The sequence below is a fragment of the Accipiter gentilis genome, chromosome 1, assembly GCF_929443795.1.
Source record: "Accipiter gentilis chromosome 1, bAccGen1.1, whole genome shotgun sequence".
NCBI classification, from domain to species: domain Eukaryota; kingdom Metazoa; phylum Chordata; class Aves; order Accipitriformes; family Accipitridae; genus Astur; species Astur gentilis.
Genome location: NC_064880.1, coordinates 275950 through 297640, shown reverse-complemented (window position 1 = coordinate 297640; position 21691 = coordinate 275950). Strand labels below are relative to the sequence as shown.

Genomic DNA, 21691 nt, shown 5'->3' with positions numbered 1-21691 from the left:
GGGAAAATGGCCAAGTTACTTTACTGTAAGACTTGCCTATAAATTACTTTCCTCATACTGAAGAGGCATGTGAGCTCTGAAACCTGCTTGATCATAGCAAGTCACTATTTTCAATTTAGGTTCAGTCTGTTTTACTTAAGTCACTGTTGCGCTAAACTTAGGTTTAACTTCTGGAAGGAGACTTAATGCTGTGCTGTGTTCAGCTGTTACTCAGCTGACACAGTAGGAAAGAAAGCATCACTACAGAATAATTTACTTTTTCAATACTCGGGACTGAGTAGCAATACTAATATTTTCAGGAAAGGAAAATGCAATTCTTTTTTTTTTTTTTTTTCCTTCTAGGAGAAAAACTGTAATGGAGGTTAGAAGTCTTAAACTTTTTTAGAATTGCAGAAAAGGTTATGTAGGGCCATTCAGAAACACAAGTTTTATAAGGTTTTTAAGCTTTTCAGTACTCTAAATATGAAAACGGTTTGTACTTGGAAGTAGATCTTATTCTGAGGAAGTGAAAAATGTCTTGCTGCTACATTGGGAGAAAAGGGTTTAGCCCACTGACTCGGGAACTTCCACTGCTTACAGAAGTGAAAATAAGTGCCGTGGTGCAGGGCTGAGGAAATTGTAAATACCCCATTTCATACACAGTAAAGACGTGTTCAATTGTTAGTCACTGTCTCTTTGGCTTGCCCTGTGCAAATGCTAAGTAATAGCATCAGGCCGGCATGAAGTGCAATGAGGTAGGGCAGAAATCTTATCCCGTTGCTGTGTTCACAAAAAGAACAGTGAATGAGACCTGGCAGCAAGTGCGATGGCTCAGACTCAGTTTTCCTTCATCCAAATGCAATGCCTTATACATCCCATGATACAGGATGACTGGGCTGGCCTCCCTGTCAAGAGGGGTTCATTTCTCACTGTGCACACTAGCCCTGTGGCTTTTTCCCAAATGCTTTTAAGTTGAAACAATCCCACTGAAAGCAGGGAAGATGCTTACTAGGGGTATCTGGATGGGGAAGCTTTCTTCTTTTTCCCATCCGAGAGTGGCTTTGCTACTCCTTTGGGAGTAAATGCTTGTTAAGGGCAGAACTGAGTTGAGGCCTTTGGGAATTCAAGTGCTTCCAGGTTAAGGTGAAAAGAGCAGTCTGTTCAAGCACAGGAACCTAGGCTAAAAAGGGGGGTTCCAAGTATCAGGAATGGAGTGGGACCCAGAGGCAAAAGCTAGAAGAGATTTGCAGGGCAGGCACTCGGTTTTAGACCGAGTTCTACTGAAATGACAACTGCTGAGTCTGTGCCAAGACTCACAATTGACAAAGAAAGAGCTGCAGCTTAGCAGTGCTGTTCTGTTTGCTGCAGGAGGGGTGGTGTAACTGAGCAGGTATTTTGTTTTGGAGTCCTAGGGTTACAGCTGCTCAGAATTAAGGTTGCAAGTACCAATTTGACTTTTTCCACCTATGAAAAATCTAGGGGGTGGAGGGGAAGCGGAGCTTTCAGTAGGATATTATAGTCAACAGCCTTGCACAGGATTAGATAACTTTATGTTTTGGAGGCCAATCTGCGTAGGTTCTTGGCAGCCTTATGGCATCGCAGTAGGTTTTTAAGCACCTACATAAATGAAGCTTTGCAATCTCCCCAGCTATAAAAGCCAAGTAATTAGGCATTACTGAAAAACTACATATGATGTTTTCTCCATCAAGTATAATGCCACAGATGGCAACGTGCTTTATTCTGAAATAAGCTCATTCACAGAAAATGTGAAGACTCTAGACTGACAGATCAAGTCAAGTACTTACCTGCATACACAGCTAAAAGATCTAAGCTGTGTGATGCTTCGTATTGTCAGTAACCTTATCCATTGCTCATATGCTACGGTTAAGTATAGTTGCTTTGCAATGAGTATTTGCAATTTCTTTCTCCTCTTAAGAAAAAAAAAAAAATCACCATGCTATGCTCAAGCTTTTTTCATCCTTAGAATAAGAGTAGCTCCTCTTCGGTCACCCCTAATGTACGATTTAGTTCTCTTTTTAACAGGTGAGAAATTGAAGACAGGAACACTACTACCTTCTCTTTTCTGTCCAATGGTGCCTAACATGCTATGGCTGATTCTAGAAATAACAAAGGTTATTAATAATGATAGGCTGAATAACTTAATCTTACAGGATGTGTTCTTGCCAGCACAAAACTATAGACACTGTGCTACCAGGTAGTAAGGAGGAATTGAAATTAATGGTGTGCAATGTGAGTCATCGAACATTTCTGCTGAAATCTTAATTTTAATTAAATGCAAGCTGAATTCAACATCTGTTGCTCATTTAACGTTATTCACTTTGAACCTTCCAGTAAATGCAGAACTCAAATGCACAACTACACACACTATTCAATAAAGCAAAAACCAAAATGTATCATAAATAAGTATTTTATAACTTTATTAAACTCAAGACATGACAATATTCAAAATACAAAGTGAATTCTTTTTCTATTCAATACTGTACACGATGCAGAAATATCAGTGCATTTCTATAGCATGTATTTCACCTTCATTTAGTTTGTACTAAAACAAATAAAAAGTAAGCTTTAAAATAGCTCAAACATCTCATTCAGCAGTTTAAACTGTAAACAGCTTGTTTATTTCTGTTAGGAGGAACACAGTCATCTTCTGTACCTCCATTACGAGCACCCTTTCTCTTGTGCTTATCTGTAAGACGATAAATGTAATCAAAATGAGCATGAGAAACTGCTAATGCACAAATGTGGCACCTCAATGAACTTTAATGGATCGCTGAGGCACAATGAGGACAAATTAAACAGCAAGAAGCAGCATCTGAAGCAGCAGGGGATGGGACTGACACTGTTCATAAAGGGAATAATATTTTTTTCCTCATATTCTCCTCCTCCCCTAAAATACTGAACAGAAACCAAAACACAAGACCAGCTTGTGCTGTGTTTCTGTATTTAATACAGTCAGAATTTCAGACTCCAGGTGAGCATGTGGTTGTTACTGCCTACCTAATAGCAACTGTATAGCTGCTTATATCCTCTGCCACTTTCAGGACACTTTCACACATTTCTAGGATCCAGCAGGAAAAGAGCAGCAGCAGAGGCTTAGCAATGGCTGGTCCAAGTCTCTCCTAGGAAAAACTGCAAAATTGAGCCAAGTGTGTCTAGCAACTGAAAGAATCCACAAAACCTAACTCACTTTAAGAGTCTATTAGTGTCAAATTAAGTTGTAAAATAGGTTCATCTTTCAAAATGCGCTTCCAATACGCTTGCCAAGTCTTGAGGTGGATATCAGAACTTGCAGTTACCTTCTTACCAGGTTGATATATCCTAGTCAAAGATGATAGAGTCTGTTCTCAGTAGAGTGAGTTACTGTGTGAAAGAAATTTTGGAATTGCCTGATACAAAAACTGTACTGCACTATCTGCTCTGTTGTCAGCTTTATAAGTGACTCGTAAGCAAAGCTAGATTGATTTTTTTTAAATTTTTTTTTTGATAATGTGACTACCAAATATGTTCATCTAGGTAGCATGTAACTGGCCAACTGTGACTACTATCCCTCTGTATGTTTCTATGGAATCCTTGTAGGTTCTCAGCTATATATACCAAGACAAAAAACAGTCTTAAGAAACATATCAGAGATGTGCAGCATAAGAGGACTTTACCATCCACTTTCCAGTTCTCGGAGGACAAACTGGTCCTACTTCATTATCTGAGAACCTTAACAACTTTGTAACATGATAAAGTTCAGCTCCATCGTGAACAACTGAGCTGAGCCTGTGTTCCCGGAGACTACGGGGAAACCACATAAGACAGGTGTTTTCGTTTCAGGTGACCAGCTATGTCCATTCTAGGTTTTGAGTCCAGTTTTGCTGGGGCTGAAGTGGCTGTGCAGTCACCAGACCAGGACTGAACCTCTGTGTTAGAGCTACTTTCTTCTGCTTCTCTGAAGAATTTCTCATACTTGTCCAAATATGGAGGCCTTTCAGGCAGCAGATAGTAGTGTGTTGAACTGGCCTTCTTACCATTTTCAATAATCGGAAGAATGCAAGGGACCCTGTTGGAAGATCCTTCACTATTTTGTCTTTGTAGAGCTTTGCTGCTGACATACTTTGGATCAGGTGCAAAACTCTGGGTGGGGGGCATAACCCCATTGAGGTATGATGGCAGGCTTTTGGGACTCGGTGTACGGGAATTGCTGCGTGACAAAGGTTCTCTTGGGGGCACTTTCGGAGGCCTGTCTTCATCGCTGTATGCGCTAGAAGCAACTTCTGCTGACCACCTTCTGTAATCTGGTTTGAGAGCCCTTGGAGGTATGGGAACCCTTGGTGGAATCTCTGGTTTATCTTCATCAGAGTTTGGAGAAGACCTGTTTAAGTGTCCAGATAGTCTTACTACTGGTTTATTAAGAGATCCAGCTGGCCCGGAATGGGACCTTCGCAAACGTCGATGCAGCTGCTGTGGAGGAGGATAAATACTGGATATGTATCCATTTAGGCTTCGTGTAGGGTTGGCATCTTCTGGGTTTGGTCCTGTTGGAGTATCAAAGTATGCATAGTTGATTTGTCCACAGCCCCTAAAGCTCCGCCGACTTGGAGCACTAGATTTAAAAGGAAGTTCATAATCTTCTAACAAAAAGTCAGTATCTGAGCTAGTCAGGAATTCCACCTCTTTGTCAACCTCATCTGGAGTAAGGCCTTCTGAAACAGGCAGAGGGGGTAGTGGCCTGGAGCTACGATCGTTGGAAGATGCAGACAGAAATTGAATTGGCCCATTTTTTATTGGCATGTGAGGAGATGTTTCTTCAGAAACACAGCCCATGGTTAATGACAGTTTACTGAAGCCAGGAACGAGATGGTCTTCGTGTCTTGAAATTGGCTGTTCATTTTGGGGGCTTACAGGAAGTAGACTGGATTTCTGAGATGGGACTTCGATACAACTTTCAGCAAAGCTGTGGTCATTCATGGAAGCGTGGTTGGAAGAGTGCCCTAAAAAGTTAAGACAGTCTTAGAAACACTTTTCTGAATAACACTTTAGTGCATGACTTTGCCACTGCATATTTAATTCCTTCTAATGCAACAATAAGTAATGTCTGCTTAATGACTCCAGTAGCAAAACGTAGCTATTCTAGATCTTTTCCAGTCATGGATTTATGTGTTTAGTTAAGAGAGCAGCTGATTACCTTATTGTTTTAGGCCAGTGCTCCAGTTAAATGAGGTAGTTCAAGAGACCCCAAGCATAAGCAAAAGAACAGAGCTACAGCTATGAAGATGCCAGCAAAGGACTACGATGGAACAAGTGCTATTTTACTAAATAGCTTTTCTATCAAAAGAGTAATGGCAACTCCGAGGCCTCTAAGTACAAAGAAAAGGTTTTGTTTGTTTGTTTCTTTTTAACTTGATCATGTTGTTTAAATTGTTAGGGTTTTTTTGTTGGGCTTGAATAGTAGTATTTTCTTGAAATGTTTGCAATCTGTCACCAGAGGGCAGCCTTATATCTAGAATGAGAAAGCATTTAGTGTCTTGGGGAAGAAGACTTCAGGATTATTTTTTTTTTCCCTAAAACAAATCCATTACACTACCCAAGTACATATGTTAGGCTTTATACTTACCAATGGATGGTAAATGTTGCTCTGTTGATGAATTCAAATTATATGCCACTGCTATAGGGTCCACATTAAAGAAAGTACTAAAAAAAAAAAAAGGTAAAGAAACCATAGGTCAGTACCGGTATAAGTATTCTTAATCCTCATCTCATATACTTGAAGACATGATAGATGAAATTTTAGCCTCACTTTTCAAATCCACTGTGGCTACCCCAGCAGGTTTTCAGACTCCCCATGCCTTGACTAGTGTGAAGGAATCCAGTTTTTAATGGGACTCTCATCTCCTGAGCAGCAACTCCTGCAGTTGACATCATGCACTGTTTTCTGGCGATGTCTTACAACCCTAGAAATTAAGTGCTTGACAGGTTTCCTGCAGTTTTCATTCCCTTCGAAAGAGAGAAGGACATAAATATCAGAAATGCAAACTTGATGAGTTCATATCTCATCTGAAATTTCAGTATTTCAAGGAATTAAATAGCTCTCTAGAAAGGCCTTCTTGCCAACAGGAAAACTTTATCAAACTTGTTATTTTGTATCTGACTGCAACACTAAAGAAAAAAATGGTTAAGTTCTACAGAATTAAATTGTATAGAAAAAAGAAAAGTATGTTCAGTAAAGCTATTAATACATGGCAACTATGCATCAACAACTTCAGTTCTTGTACATAAACTCCTAGTTACTCAGGCAACATAAGTTTCCCAGAACCATCTCGTTTAACTTTCTTGTAGCCATCTATCTTTAGTTATATCTTTTTTGCTAATGAGTTTATGGTTTCCAGTGTAGCCAACGTGTAACAGCCTGGTCTGTTTTTAAGTATTACCTTCAATAGCCTAACAAATGGCCTTTGCTCCAATAAACAGAATTACTGACTAAGTAAATCAGAATTCCAAAACTTCTTTTATGTAAAGCAGTTGCTATTATTAACAAACTTAAGCATTAAGATACTTTAACTCAGCCTCAAGTCTTCTAGCTATTTCAAACAAGTTGGAAATCTAGTGATTTGAAATAATCTCATCTTAAACTGTCCTGCTGTATTCAGATTTATTTTGAATGTGTGAACAGTGCTTTATCTGTCCCATTTACAGAAGAAAAAAATGTGTTGGCAATTGCTTTACATTGAAGAAGTAATCATAGTCTAAGGAACAAGTTGACTACCACGGCTTCGTTTAGAAAATTCAGAATGGATTATTGGGGGTGAGGGGGCACAGTGTAAAAGTAGTCAACATTCTGAAGGCAGGAGAAATTAAGTCCAAGACTATAAGCAGCGATGTGCTCTCGATCTGTGCTTCATCTACACAAATATCTGAAATTCAGCAAGTATGATATGGTATGTTATGGCCATTTTAAAAAAAAAAAAAAAACAAAACACAACAAAACCCAATCCAGCCAGAACAGTTTAATTTGTATCTCTCTTGAGAATCAAGAATATGACCAGTTTCTTAACATGAACTACTTTCCTCCTCCCCTCTGAAAGAAAAAAATTCCGCCTAAAGAAAAGTCAACCAACAATTGAGGGCCAGCCACATCAGTGCAGTATACATGTCAAGAAAACACCTTCACAGTATGGTGCAGCAAGAAAATGGGGTACAGAAACAAGTAATAGCTTATGCTTATGGTAAATCTGTTCAAAAATGGGCATTCTGTGCAGATGCGTAATCTCCCTTTTCCTTTAAGAGTAAAGATCCATTATACTCATTTGCAACATGAGGGATGGGCAGACTCCTAAGCAGGACTGTAAACCAAGTGCCCCAGGATTAATTTGCAATCTAACACCACAATTTGCCTTTTATAAACAACTACTTGAGAAAGAACAACTCTGCTATGCTTTTCCAAATTTGAATTGGGTCCAATATTGATCATCCAAGCAAACAGTACACGCAAAATAACTGTAAGTATATTTATCATGTATAAGACCTAATCACATTCTTACTAAGAGTGTGGTGTGATGGTTTTCTTGATTGTGACTACCAGTGATCACCCTTGTGTCAACAGAAGTATGATTTTTAAATATTTTTTTTAATTCACTACCAGATATGCAGTGTATGTTAGCCAAGCACTTAGGAATTCTAGACAGGAGGCTATTAGCTTTAATAGAAGTGAACAAGGGCCAAACCAGTGTTCTGTCTGCTGCATTAGAGTCTTAGTCCTCCGGATTTTACTAAAGACTATGTTCTTCCTTTTCAGATAATCTCCTTAAAAGCTACCTTAACCCTGGAAATTTTTGCATTATACAATCAAGTTGGACCCTTCCCATAATGGGAATTGCAGTAAATTTTGACTGCTGTAAATTACAATTTCATACTGAAATTAAATATAAACATACAGCCCCAGGAAGCAATAACGCTGTTCTGATTAGCCACTGGGTTCAAAATCTCTAGTAGTCCTGTAACAGCAGTTCTTCCTTTTGGTTCCGTAAGCGCAAGCAGAACCATTGTCTATGGGGGAGCAGAAGACTGGAGAATCCCATTTGTCAAAAAGGCTTAAGCACAAGTATAGCATGAATTCTAAAATGAATTCCTATCATGTTAACAGAATTCGCAAATGAAACATCCATCACATCAGCTCATGCTGTATCGAGCAGTGATTATTTTTTTTGTGCCTCTCAGATCCTATGCTATTAACAATGAATCTGCAAAAGAAATGAAGGAGAATGAATTAGTGAACTTAAGACTAATGCCTATGAAAGAGTTTGTGCTTCCATTTCAGTATTTTCTGAAGTGAAACGCAAGTCACAAGTTGAAAAATCACTGCTACAGAACACTGATTAGTCAGCAAATGATAGTACTCCACCTCAGCACGCATACAAGATCCAACAAGACCATGAGCGAGACATTGATTCTGATATAAAAAAATGAGACAGGAAGGGGGGGGGGGGGGGTGGCATTGCTGTAGTTTGAGAGCACATGTAATGTGCTTGCTATGATAACATACAACCCTTGCAGGGCTTGTTAAGAAGCCCAGCCTCCATCAGATCCCACGCCAAAACCACTGCTAGTAATTACTGTGTCAGCTTTCTGAATGCTGTCTAAATCTCAGCTCTCAAGACTGATAGTTGCACAATTGCCTCTCTGAAATCCCTCTGGAATGTTAAGCTCAACTTCTGAAATGGACTTAAATATTTACATACCCTAGGAAAAGGTAATTTTCACTTGTTTCAATCAACTCTTTATTTTTTAAAAATAAAGCACAAACAAACTTTACAGCCATAAAACTTGCTTGCTTCTAACAATAACCTCTTTGTGAATTCACAGAAGGTGACTTGCCTTGACATTTCAGTGGGGAGTTGTGAATGGACAGTTATGAAACTGTCCTCTGTGCCTTAAGCTAGGAGTATCAAGAGAGGTAGGGCATGTGCTTTTTCACTACATCACCTTGTTACTTTTTCAGGGGAGTCTAGAGCGTTGGTGCTTATACTTTAAAACATGCATAAGCTTGTTTGAAGAAAGAGTATCTTAAGAGGGAGCCATGAGGACATGTAACTGAGGAGTACAAACTCTGTACTTTATACAGTGTGCTCTTACCAAAGATGAGCAGTACATATTTCATGAGGCTACTGTTTTCTAGTAATTGGCTTAAAAAATATTACAGAAGTCAGTCATGAAGATAAAAACAGCAACACTTTCCACTGTAACTGTTGGCCGAATCCTGCCTCCTTAAATACTCAAGGATCTAAACTTAACCATAAATAAAATCAAACTACCTTTCCTAAAGAAAATGAATACTCTGCAGTAATGAAGTATTCCTGATCTCATGCTTGTTTGCCACTCATTTGCACAGAATGGGCTTCTGGTTACTCTGCTTGTCTGGCCTAATTATGCATCGATTATGGCACTTAGAAAGATAGAAGCACTTTGAGCACTTTTGAAGATGTTACAGTTTCACTGTTATTCAAAAGAAACTGAGTTCAAACTAAACCTGTAGCTAGCAAGTACTACAGGGCAGATGCAAATCAAAGGTTTGTTGGTACTTTAGAAAGCTATCAACACCATCCACTGTAAGGCAAGGTAACTGTGCAGAGGAGATACTTTTAAAATCATTCATGCCTGCTCACATTAACAAATATGAATTATTCTGAATATCAGAGGTGAGATTGAACTTTTTTTTTTACAAGGCCAAATACACATTCAGACTTGAAGTGATGAATGATGAATATAATAGGATGGATATGTGTAAGCTGAAAATGGTCAAATGTATCCATAAACAGTAGGGTATTTATAGAGTGGGGAATACATCAGAAAATTTTTGTGAGATGGAGTTACATGAAACATCCCAAATATACAGTTTTCATGTGGATACCTATCACAAAATACTTGTACTATAGCAACAGTAACCCTCTATTTAGAAACTAAGAAGCATTTGCATATAGCTCCACACCTAGCCCTGATCACACAGAGAACCTTGTTACTATGTTCCCTGCTCTCCCAGCCCCAATGCAACTAAATACTTGAGGCGAGTCAGATTCATAATAAAGAAAACCTTCATGGTATGCACAGTATACCAAAGCATGCTCTAGAATGTTTCACTTAATGGGCATGGAATACAGCAATTTGCTGTACAGATTTTTGAATGCCTGCACAAATTTTGGACAGATTTTAAAAAGGCAACAGTCCTAACAAGCGTCTTATCTACTTCATGTAAGAAATGAGGGGGGGGTAGGGGGAGGGGAGTAAGACCTACTTAGCACTTTTGGGAGGGGAAGAACTGTGGCTACCTTAAATCCACAACCTATTTTTGCTCACCTTGCCATCACATATCTTTAACAAATCTCAGAAGCAATTCACAGGAGGAGGGGCACATTTTTGCACTACAAGTCATCAGCTCCAGCTAGCTGTTCCTTATTTGACAATGTGATGTAATTTCCTTTTTTTCCTTTGACTTTCTATTTAACATAAGTACCTGAGGTAGAGCCACCCCTTTTAATATTTAAGTATTTCAGACTTCTAATTGCACTTTAAAAAGCCTAAGAGCTGTTAGTATACTTTCTGGAACTCCATATATTTCCAAAAAAATGAAAACCCAAACAAAAAAAAAACAAACCAAAAACCTGGTTCTCAAGTAGTCATATCATCCCTTAAGTGCTTTTGTCTTTGCAACTAGCTGAATGCTCAGTAACCAACACTGAGTAGAAAGAGCCTCACAAGAAGGTTAGTTTACATCTATTCATTTAATAAATAATTAGACGTTATTTGCTGTGCACCAGATCTCCACAGTGCAGTTCAGTATTCCTTGGAGTCACAAGCCAAATCATGCTCAGATACAGGCCTCAGAAGATTTTTCCATTTATAGGAATTATTCTTTTATATTGTTTACAGTTTTATATTCATTATATTCTTTACAGTTATATAAATTAGGCATATTCTTAGCTCTGAGAGACTTTTTTTTCTATGCATTCTGCCAACCAGAAATGGACCATTCTGTGGCAGAAAATTTAAGACTATGATCACTTAGTAAAGATGGATAAAAATGCTGCTCAAATCATAGGAGGTTGCAAATAAAATTAATTCTACAGGTATAGCCCAGATGACGATGGGCATAAATTTAGAGACAAATCAACAGAACAGCAGACAAACAGGTATTTAGATTATAATAGTCAGCTATGTTGGAATATAGTCAAAGAACTGTAGCTCTTCAAGGAGTTTTAAGTTCAGTTAAAATTTGGGCTACCATTTCATGGTCCTACACAGCAACTGGGAGGAACCTGTAAATTGCCGGTAGAAAACTAATAATTAAACAGCAAGACAATTGCCTTGCCTCTGCTTGTCAGATTTCAGATGCATGCTTAAGGTATGGTACTTCACCCTCCTGAAAATTTTAATGTGAATATAGCCAGCTTACATTCAGGAAATAAAAATTCCTTTATAGCTGACTCAGAGTCATAACCATAGCGTTAGACACGCTGTGATAAGTTTTAATTCTGTTTTCCACTACGGAGAAGTGGAACTGTTTTCCTCTGAAATAATTCCTGTATTGCAGAGGATGGCAGAGAAAAGGCTTCACCAAAGACATACGTTCCCTCAAAACACAGGTTTCTATTTATAAAAAGAAAAATTAAAAAGATTGCCCCATATAGGTAAACTGCTAAGGAAAGAAAACTAGGGTTGTGCCCAAAGTAACATGGGTGAATTGAGGAGTTTGGTTTCCCCTTTTGAGGTTTTACTGACTTTATAAATGCAGCTCACAAATGCCTTCGCGATGCAGAGGCATCGTTCGCCTGTCGTTCCAGTATGACAAAGATTCAAGTATCCCCAAACGGACCAAAGAGACCTTGCCCCCAGAGCCTTTCCCATCCAGTTTATCAATATATGATTAACTACTGTTATCTTTAGATCCAGCACGGCGAGGTTTTTTGCTTATGGCTTCAGCAATACTGCGTAGGGTCCTCAGTCTGGCCTGTGCCCTAGCGACACGAGACCACCGCAGTCTCGGAGCCGCTCTGGACCGCTCGCTTGGCGTAAGCGACGCGGCGCCTGCCCGCAGCAGGCGTGCACGCTCGAGAGATGCACTGGAAATACGTGCAGGGCACAGCGGTGGCTCCGGATTTAAACGCCGCAGACCGGCTGTTTTAGGAGGTGGAGGGTAAGCGCGTACGGGGCTATGAAGTCACGAAGAAATGTTTATTCTAAATTAAGCCATCCTAAATTAGAGCGCGAAGCGCGGAGCCCGAGCCCACAATGCGGTCTCTGTTTACTCACAGGAGCGAGAGGAGCAGCTCGGAGGCTGAGGGAGAAGGGAACGCGGGCGCTCTTTCGGGTCACGGAAGACGCACGGCGTGCCGCCTCGGTTTCCGAGATCGCGGCCGCGGGCGGCGCTGACCCCGGGCGGCTCCCGCCCGACCCGCCGGTCCAGCTCTGAGGGGGCTTCTGCCGCGCCAGCGCTTCCGCTCCCTGCCGCGCCCTCCCCGCCGGACCCCGCAGGTAAGCGGCGCAGCGGCGGGCCCCCGTCCGTCGTTCCCCCCCGCCGCCGCCCTCGCCAGCGCAAGGGCAGGAAACGCGCTCCCGCTCCGCCACGGCGCGCCTCCCGGGCCGCGGCCCGCCGCCACCCCCACCTCCGCGCCCGCTGGCGTGGGCCGCGCCGCGCCGGGACCGCGGCTCCGCGCCAGGGGCCCGGGCGGCCTTGGCGCCGCGGCCCGGGCGACCCGCAGGTGCCGCCGCTCCCGCCGGTTCCGGCCCCCGCTCCTCGTCCCGGCGCCCGGGGCGAGGAGCGGGGGCCGGAGCCGGCGGCTGAGGTGCGCGGCGGGCGGGAGCGGCCTCGGCGGGCGGCGGGGGGGGGGCGCCCCGCCGCCATGGCAACGAGCGGGGCGGCGGGAGGTGCCGCCGCGGGGGCCATCACTCACCCCGACAGCCTCGCGCAGCTCCGCATGTCCCCGCGCGGCCGACCGGCGCCACACGCATGCGCCGAGCCGCGACAGCGCCCGATCACTGCCGCGCCGCGCGCGGACGGCTGTTTTTATATAGGGGGGAGGAGCCGCCAGGGAGCCCCGCCCCGCGCCCAGCCGGCCGCCCCCCACCACCCTCCCCCCCCCCCCCCGCCCTCACGTCCGTTGCGCACTCGTCGGGAAAAACCTTAAAGGGGCGATGGCCGCGCGTGGGCCGGTAAAGGTGCCGTGGCCGTTCCTAGGCGGGCGCTGCCGGGAGGGTGCGGGCCTCGCCGGCCACGGGCGGGGAGCGGGGCGGGCTGCAGCGGGTCCCGGCGGGGGCCTGGGCGCCGGCAGCGCTGTCCGCTTCTCTGGGCCCGTCTGCGGGAACGGCCGCCGGTGCGCCCTCCGGGCAGCGCCGCCCCCCGCCTCGGCGCCTCCCCCTTCCCCTCCCCGCCCGGGCCTGCGGGGAACGGCTGCCTCCGGGCTGAACGAGAGGCGCGTTCGCCGAGCGGGCTCCGGGCGGGGGTAACCGGGGCGCGGGGCCGGTCGGGGAGCTGCCGCCCGTGGCTTGGCCCGGCGGCGCGGGTGAGGGACTTGCTGGGGACAGCGGCGCGGCGGGGTCTCGCGCTCGGTCCCCTCAGAGCGCCGCGCTCCCGCCGGCGGCGCGGGAAGCCGCGGGCGCCCAGCCGAGGCTGTGAGGTAGCGCTGGTGAAACCCTGCCGGCGCCCGGTTTTCGCCGCCGCGGCGGCTGGCCTCGCCGAGCAGACGCCCGGTTCTCCCGCGCTCGGCGTCCTTTCCTCCCCCGGCCCTCTGCTTGGCTTTCCCTGGCCGGTGCACCGATCCTTCAGGGGAACTGCCCGCCACCCCCCCACCCCCCCCTCCGCTTCGGTGTCCTTCCGCCCGTCACCGGGTCCCCGTTCCCCGGGGGATGGCGGCGGTTACTCGTTCCGCTGCCCGCCCGCCCACCCCACACCACCAGTACCCCCCCTCTCCGCGCCCCGTTGCCGACGCTGCCAGGGCCGGTCGCCCCGCTCAGCGCCCGCCCGCCGTTCTCCCGCTCTGCGGGGGGGGGGACCTGCGGGCCCCGCCGCACCGGCCGGGCTGCGGGCGGGAGGCGGGAAGCCCCTCGCCTCGCCCGGCTCGGCAGCCGTTCCCCGGGGACCGCTTCCCCGCCACCCGCGCGGGGCCGGCGGGGGCGTCCCGCCGCCACCAGGGAGCGCCCGCTCTCCCGCCCCGAACCGGCTGCCCGCAGCGGGCGGCCCCGGGGGCGCCGGGCTCCCGCGTTGCCCGTCCCGGGCGGCCGGCGAGGAACGTGGCGGCTTCGGCTCCGCGCTCATCTATCTCCCTGCCGGTGCGTGGTGCAGCTCCTTCTGTGGTAACAGCGGCTTCGCCCGAGCGGCGAGGTGGAGCTCGTCCTCACCCCACGCGCTTGGTGTCTGCGTGTTCCGCAGTGGTAGGGAACGCTTGTCCTTCGAAGGAAAAAAACACCAAGGCCTGCCTCCACCGTTGCAGGGATTGCTACTGGGAATGTCCGTTTTCCTGAACTTTGCGTTGACGTGAATAATCCATTTGCACATATAGTGATTTACTGGGCGTCTTGAGCAATCGCACGTGGGTTATCACAGACTTGACAGCGTATTTTCTGTCAAGACTCAGCATTTGTGATGGTAAAACGCACTGGTTAGGGCAGCAGGGTTCTCGGTGAAAGCTGCTGTGTAAAGACTGTTTCGTGAGCGTTTGCAGGCGATACTGTTCATTACAGCATAAACGATGTAAACCTCGGTTTTGATCAGTTTTGCTGCACGGTGCGCATACTTCTTTTGTTGGACAAAGGAATGCCAGTGTGGGATGCTCAAACTCCCAGCTCTGAGAGTTGCTAACAACAGGATTAACAGCAGGTGTCTGCTATACTTTTTGAGCTGGAATAGTTATTCATATCGCTAAGAAGGAAGAATGCTTGATTTCATTCCATGATACGGTGCGTGTCTGCAGTTGACTTCTGCTTTCTCTTTTGGGGTTTCTGTTGATCTCCAGCGACAGTCCCCCCATCTGCCCTTTTTCTCGGGGACAGTAAGCTCTGTTACTGCATATTTGTATCATTAGAACTGCTATATTGCTGTACAAATGAAGGTGATGTGAGAAGAAAGGGCAGGAATATAAACTAGGAGAGATCTTTGGTGGGTTTCTTTTTCTGTGGACGTGAGAAGTGATGAAAAGCTGCTCTAAAGTTGGCTAAATGTGTTATGCAGAAGAGAGTGAAAAGAATATAAGGGGGGGTGAAAGTCGTCAGAGGAGGAGATCGGACAAGTGAGATTTTGTGGTTTTGATGAATTACGGCACACGGTGTTAACGGTGAGACTGTGCTGTGTTGTATTCTGGATGCATGCTTAGAGGGGGTAGCAACTAGTGATGATAGCTTGTGCTGAACTGTACGTGCTCAAAGACTTCTTCCAAATGCTTTGCTGTACTTCTCTTGCTCTGGACATGAAGACTGCAACTAGTTGTTTCTGTGGATAAACTGCATGTGCAGCATGAATTCTTTTAAGTTTAAATTGTCCTGGTTACATGTATGTGTGGAGGAGAAAGTTGTCTCTCCTTTTTTTTTTTTTTTAATTCTGGTGTGTTGATATACATACTCACTGATGGTGCAAATAGGCCTAAATGTTATTATGAATGGATACGAAGGACAAACTTTTTTTTTTTATTTAAATGCATTTCAGAGTGTTGACATGACTTCAGTAGGACAAACTCCTGCAGTGCCTCCATGGTGGAACATGAGGAATAATAGATGTTTGTCTTTTTAACTAGTTTGTGCCTGAGAATCTTTGATCCAGGAAAAGGTTATTCTGGCTTTCCCTGCAGATGTTACCCTATGGCCTCTGTACTTCCCTCAGCAGGCCTGGTTTTTCTCTGTTAGATAATTTAGGAGTTAGTTCATGGGCATGTAATGGTGTGGAATTTTTGTCTCTTACTGTTAAATGACTTTACCTATGGCCTTTGCTCATTAAAACCCCACTGCCTTGAGTTTCTGATTGTTCCACTGAGTAACAATGTTTAGTAATGGTGTCACTTGTAGTAGTTTCTGTGCTGACCTCTGCACAGAGGAAATTGAGTTCTGTACCAACGGTTACATTCTCCTTTCTCTCCCTTCTTTGCAATATGAAGATACTTCAGGATTCTTAAACCACCTCACAGTTCTGTAGGCATGTGTAAACCACTCTTTGCAATTTGCTAGTTGCCCTAAAGATTAACTCCTAAGTAATCTTGGACATCCTGGTTGGTTAATATTAGTTAATAACAAGTATGCTAAAAAAGCAGCTCAGGTAGTATTGCAAGATGCTTTAAATCTCTTTTGTACCCTGTTTTGGAGAAGGATAGCAGACTTGTCTGTATTTAGTAAATGCAATGTCTGAATTCTGTGAAAACAGAATATCATGGACTACCATTCATGATATTCCCTTTCATACAAGCATTCCCTTTGCAGAGGGATCCCTATGATACCGGATGTCCTTTGATCAGAGTTGTCCTATTTCTAGCTTGCTTTGCAGCATACACCTTTTCAATGATCGCCGTTCCTTTGATATTTCCCATTTTCAACACTTAAAATTTTCAGTTGCTATTTCTGCTTGTTTTGAGAGGAGAAAGGCATAAATGTAAGCAGCAGCTGGAGAAGCGACACACGAAATCTCTTTAGGAAGCTAGAAAATGAATAAAGTAAGGTTTCATATGGAAAGACTAACATGGGAAGTAATAGGTATGTATTTTTAATACAGAATGTCAGATATAGCTCTTGTATGGTCATTCTGTAGATTGTCATGTTTTTTTTTTGGTGAGCCAACTTCTATAAACAATAACTTTGTTTTACAGTAGCTGCTGCTGTCTTATTGCTTAATCCTACTTATTTGTGGTAGCTGCTCTTGAGCAGGAAGCTTGGGGTTTTTTTCCGTGTTTTCTGGTAAGCGTGCCTCTGGTCTGGTTGCCTGAGAGGGAATGAGTAGCTTAGACACTCTTCTGCCTTGTTAATGACTAGAAAAGGTAATTGCGGTAAGTCATCAGAGAGGAAAATCTTTTCCGAAGAGAGGTAAACAAAGCGTAAGTTGGATGCTGTAGTGCTAGTTTTTGCATGACTAGTTATGTGAATGAAAGTGGTGTAGATACACTTCTACAGCACCTCCAGAGGTGCTTCTGCAGAGCTGAGACCATCTGTCACTGTAGTTATTTCAGATGTAGCCTTTATGAACCCTTTAGTAAGGGGTTGCTTGGGAAAAGCAACCCTAGCAAAAAAACAATGCGGAAGGTGGTCTATGAATAAATCTTTCCATTGTGAGAAGTCCTGAATTCCGTCATTATTCAATAGATCAAAATTCAACACATTGGCCTTGGCTTGGGTACTAACTTCCAAAATGAATGAGTTGTCGTGTCCCTCTTGCATCTTTCTTAAAATTCACAGCCTTTACCTCAAGCAGAATCAAGATGTGCACAGTAGAAGTTAAAATGTGTGCGATCATCGTGTAGTTTCATTTCATAGGTCTTATTCAGGTCCTTATCTTCTGTTCTGTGGTAGTCTGACAGAGTGGATCTACATATGAATATTGAGGTTAAGGAGTTTGTGTGGTACTCTTACTCTAGTGATGCATGCATTATGATGACGTAAACAAAGTACGCAGATAATAAAATTCTTAGTTGCCTAAGTTTTGAACATCTATCGCCCTGAAGTGAGGGAAATCAACCTGAGCATCTGTTAATTCGAGGGAAAAACCAATGCGTATGGGATGCATCAGAATTGCTGTAGTCCCACTGAACTGATAGCACGTCAGAGACTGTGGTGCAGCAGTGGTAAACTCGTGCTGGTACACGAGTGGAGAAATCATTGCCCAATTTACAAGCAGTTAAACTTCATACTTCTTCTATTCTTACTGTACAGGGGATGTTGTACGGTGCACCGTGGTACTTACTGTGGGACAGAGGAAGATGTGTAGGTGTGCAAGGAAGGGGCAGAGACAAAGAGTTTGAGTGTAAGGCATATCCAGGATTAACAGTGCAGACTCTGGCATTGCAAGGGTAACGATAAACTGCTGTGCAGACCTGATGCTGAAATTCAGCCTTGGACAGAGGCCATTACTCAGGCTTTGTGCAAATTCACCCTATCCAAGACTTTAAAGGAATTGGATAACTCTAAATTGCCTCTTAAGTCATCTGTAGAAACTGACACAGATAGCAAATCTTTTATGCTTCAGGCACATGGAAGTGGTTTGTGATGCAAACATACTATCTAAAGTGGAAGTACAGCATGGCTTTTGTGAGCTCTCATCTGTGTACCTTGATTACATCTCTGTCTGAATGCTGCAAATGCCAGTTTTACATTGCTTCAAAACCTAGGCACAGGGAGCCTGATGAAAGAAAAAGATCTATTAAGGCTGTAGAGGAATTGCCTTGTATCAGACTGGTGAGAATTGGGAGAGGAGGTTTCCCGCTGCCCTGAACATCTCTTGTTCCCTTTTTGCCCATGCTAGGGCAATATTGGGTTAGGTGGACCTTGGGATTTGAGGCAGTATAGCTGCTGTTAGGATACATCGGTATTTTGCTCTCCCTTTCGTATTTCAATCAGACTCTTCCATCGTTTCCTGCCTACGTAACAGGGTACACAAGGATTTAATTCTGTTTACAAGATTCAGCTCAGGTCCTTGTCTCTCCAGATGTGTCCTGAATCCTTCTAGGAAAGGACTTGTGCTGTTCTTTTGAGTTTGGAGACAGCAGAGAAGGGAACAGGATTAGGAGAGCACTACAAAACTTTTTCAGTGTAAGGATTCATCGCTGCTGTGAATGAGGAACCTGTCCTTACTTCACTGGTCAGATTTGTATGAATGCAGTTACACGAGGCAGGTATAGGGCAGAATGAGTGTGTTGCATTTCCAGTTTAGCCAGAAGACCCACAGAAGGGAGGAAACTCACGGGTCAGTAAAGGAGGGCTAAATTAGAGGTTAGCATATTCAAGTGTCTAGACAGCAAATACAGACATACTGCAAAAGTCAGTCTGTCAGGGAGTGGAGAGTCTAGATTAAAAAGCCATTTCAAAGGCATGTTGCCTGGATGGGGTAATCATGTGCTCAGACTTTTTCAGTACATAAGCATAAGCTGAGTGAGGGAAGAGATCAAAAAAGGACACAAAGATTGACACAGATTCTGTAGCAGCTTAGACTGGAATGGAACTTGAGAAATTAAAAATAGCTGGTTGTTCACACTTGTGTTTCCCAGAAATGGCCACAGCCACATCTGTTTTTTACCATCCGTTCTGTAATGTTTGAATGCCTTGCAGAAATGTTAACATCCATCCTGCTGCTGTAGGGCCATTGTTATACAGTCCTCCCAGGCTGAGTACATTCTTGCTCTCAGGCATGTAAACTGGTCATCAGGAAGCTGAGCTCTAGTCTGGTGAAGTAGCCGGAGCTCACTTAATCCATTGGATTGGATGCTTTTAGGGCAGTGTTGGGAGACGTTCTGCTGCAGGATGCTGGGTGGATCAGCAGAAACAGAGGAGCTGACTCAAATCCCAGTCTAACTGCCCTGCCGTGTCCCATCTCCTTCCTTACAGAGCCAGAGGGCTTGCTGTCAGCTGACTGGCTCAGCTGTTTTTTTTTTTGTGCCCTTTAGGCACAGTGTTTCACACAAGGTTAGTGTTATGCATAAAGGCAGTTTGGGGGAGGTTCCTGGAATTTACCCACATGCAGTGTTAGGGTCTGCAGCACCGCAGAAGTTTATTTTCATCCTTCCCAAGAACATGTTGTATTCTGTTACTGTTGTCTATTATGCTATTTCTTTTTCAATGTGTTTTTTCTGCCGTGGTCATCTCACTACATAGATAGAAGTCAGCTTTGTGGAAAAGCTAAACAGCCCGAGAATGATAGGATGCATTCACACAGTATTTTGCAGGTAGGGGCGTCTGCGGTGGCTGTTCTTCAAAACAGCTAGAAGCTATATGAATAGCGGCATAGTGCTCAGCTTGAGCTGTTATACCCTACCTCATTTGTTGGCTTTGATAAACAGGCAAAGCAAGCTTGCATCTGAAAACTGCAGAACACTGTGTATGTGTAGCGTTTCTTATCCCTGCTGGGGAAGGATTTACGTCTCTCTGCTGCAAGAGATCTCAACTGGTTTGCCCAATGCAAGGAGTGTGTCTGATGCAGGGGCCTCTGAACTGGTCCTTGCACGTGGTAAAGTTTCTTAATTACTCTATCACAGACACCAAGGTAAGGGACATAAATTAGATCAGGTAGGCTGTCTGTGGAAGGAGCCAGTCCTGGGTGATCTGGTGCACTGCAGCACATGCTGCTGAGGCCCTACGTCCACTGAGTCAATCTCCAGACGGACCATGTTGCATTGCCCAGCGTGAGGTGTGTGGATTGCTCTGGCCAGACCTTTGTTTGTCAAGACCGAACAGGAGCTCTTGAAAAATAACTAAGTATGGTCAGCACCTATATCTGTTGGGTATTTTGTATTGGCAAGCCTAGAAGTTGTCAGTCTTTTACAGTCATAATTGGGCAGTTGACTTCACAGAGGTTGGAAAGAATGGTAGCAGTCAGCTCTTCGCTTTCTTTGTGCCTTTTCCTGTGGCTTGTTCTAGCCTCTTTATCTATTGAAGGCAATGCCATAGTCTGTTCTTTTGATGAAATTGATATTTAGTATAATCAATAGATGTGGCTTATGATCTCTACAAAATAAACAGTAAGCAAAACTGACAGCCTAGAAGTATAGCATGCCATTAAAAACAAAACCCAGGGACGCTTGGGATGCCTTTAGGTGTCAGGTGGGTACTGGTGAGACCTCTGAAAGCAGGGGAAGGAGATTTCACTGATTTTACAAGATCTGAAGGTGGAATAGTGTGTGGCTTCATTGAGCCAGGTAGGTAAGAGCAGATTGAGCAGGAAGGACAGTGAGGGTAAAACTCTGCTGGTTCTCATTCTGAACCAGCAATTTCAGTTGAAAAGCTATATATATAGAAACGGTATTTGGAAGCACTTCTAAGTGTATCATTGTAGAAATTAATAGTTCGGTAACTTGATTCCCAAATAGTATAAAGTTAATTTTATTCATATTTGAGATTCTGCCTATATGGGGCATGTGGAAGGGGACACAACAGTCTGCCAAGCATTGGTATTTTGAGATGTGTGCTTGTATTTGCACTACTGATCCCTTGCTACAGACATACCCAACAAAGTGAGACTGTGCTGCTGAACTGGCTTCTGTTTTTTTGTCCTGTCAAAATCTGACATGTGTTTTTAACGTCTGTTTATGAACGACATCTTTAATTCTAGAGCCTAACGTTTACTTACCTGAGTGCATCTTTGTGCCTATTAATAAAACACTAATTTTCTGAGAAGCCGAGCGCTACAGGACCTAATGATTTTGCTGAAAAAAAGATTCATCAATGTCTCTGAATTTCAGCTCTTACTTACGTCTACACATGGAATTAAATAGCTGATATTTAATATATTTATTTAGAAGTATTTTTACATGTTGGTGTCTCTAGTGCCCTGTCTCTAGTTAAGGTTATATATATGTGATCAAAATAACCTTTGTGAGGTTTAGAGGAAAAAAACTAATGTCATGTCTTTAAGATCAGGTTGCTTCAAAACATTTCAAATGGGGTGTCTCTTAAATTGAGGCATGAGAATAGCTTTTCCCTCTTAAACGTATATGTCGTATGAATGTGTACATATATATATGCATGTCTGTGTACAAGA

At 44.1% G+C, this 21691-nt stretch overlaps 1 protein-coding gene across 1 annotated transcript; it reads right to left on the bottom strand.

Annotated features, from left to right (window-relative positions):
- Window positions 1-2391: 2391 nt before the first annotated feature.
- ERRFI1 (ERBB receptor feedback inhibitor 1) lies at window positions 2392-13006 on the bottom strand. The gene is made up of 4 exons (XM_049802486.1): window positions 12927-13006; window positions 5783-5979; window positions 5600-5676; window positions 2392-4976 (listed from the first exon to the last, which is right to left on the bottom strand). The coding sequence occupies exons 2-4, from the start codon at window positions 5905-5907 to the stop codon at window positions 3781-3783; spliced, it is 1398 nt and encodes a 465-aa protein (XP_049658443.1). The 5' UTR covers window positions 5908-5979; window positions 12927-13006; the 3' UTR covers window positions 2392-3780.
- Between the last annotated feature and the right edge of the window lie 8685 nt (window positions 13007-21691).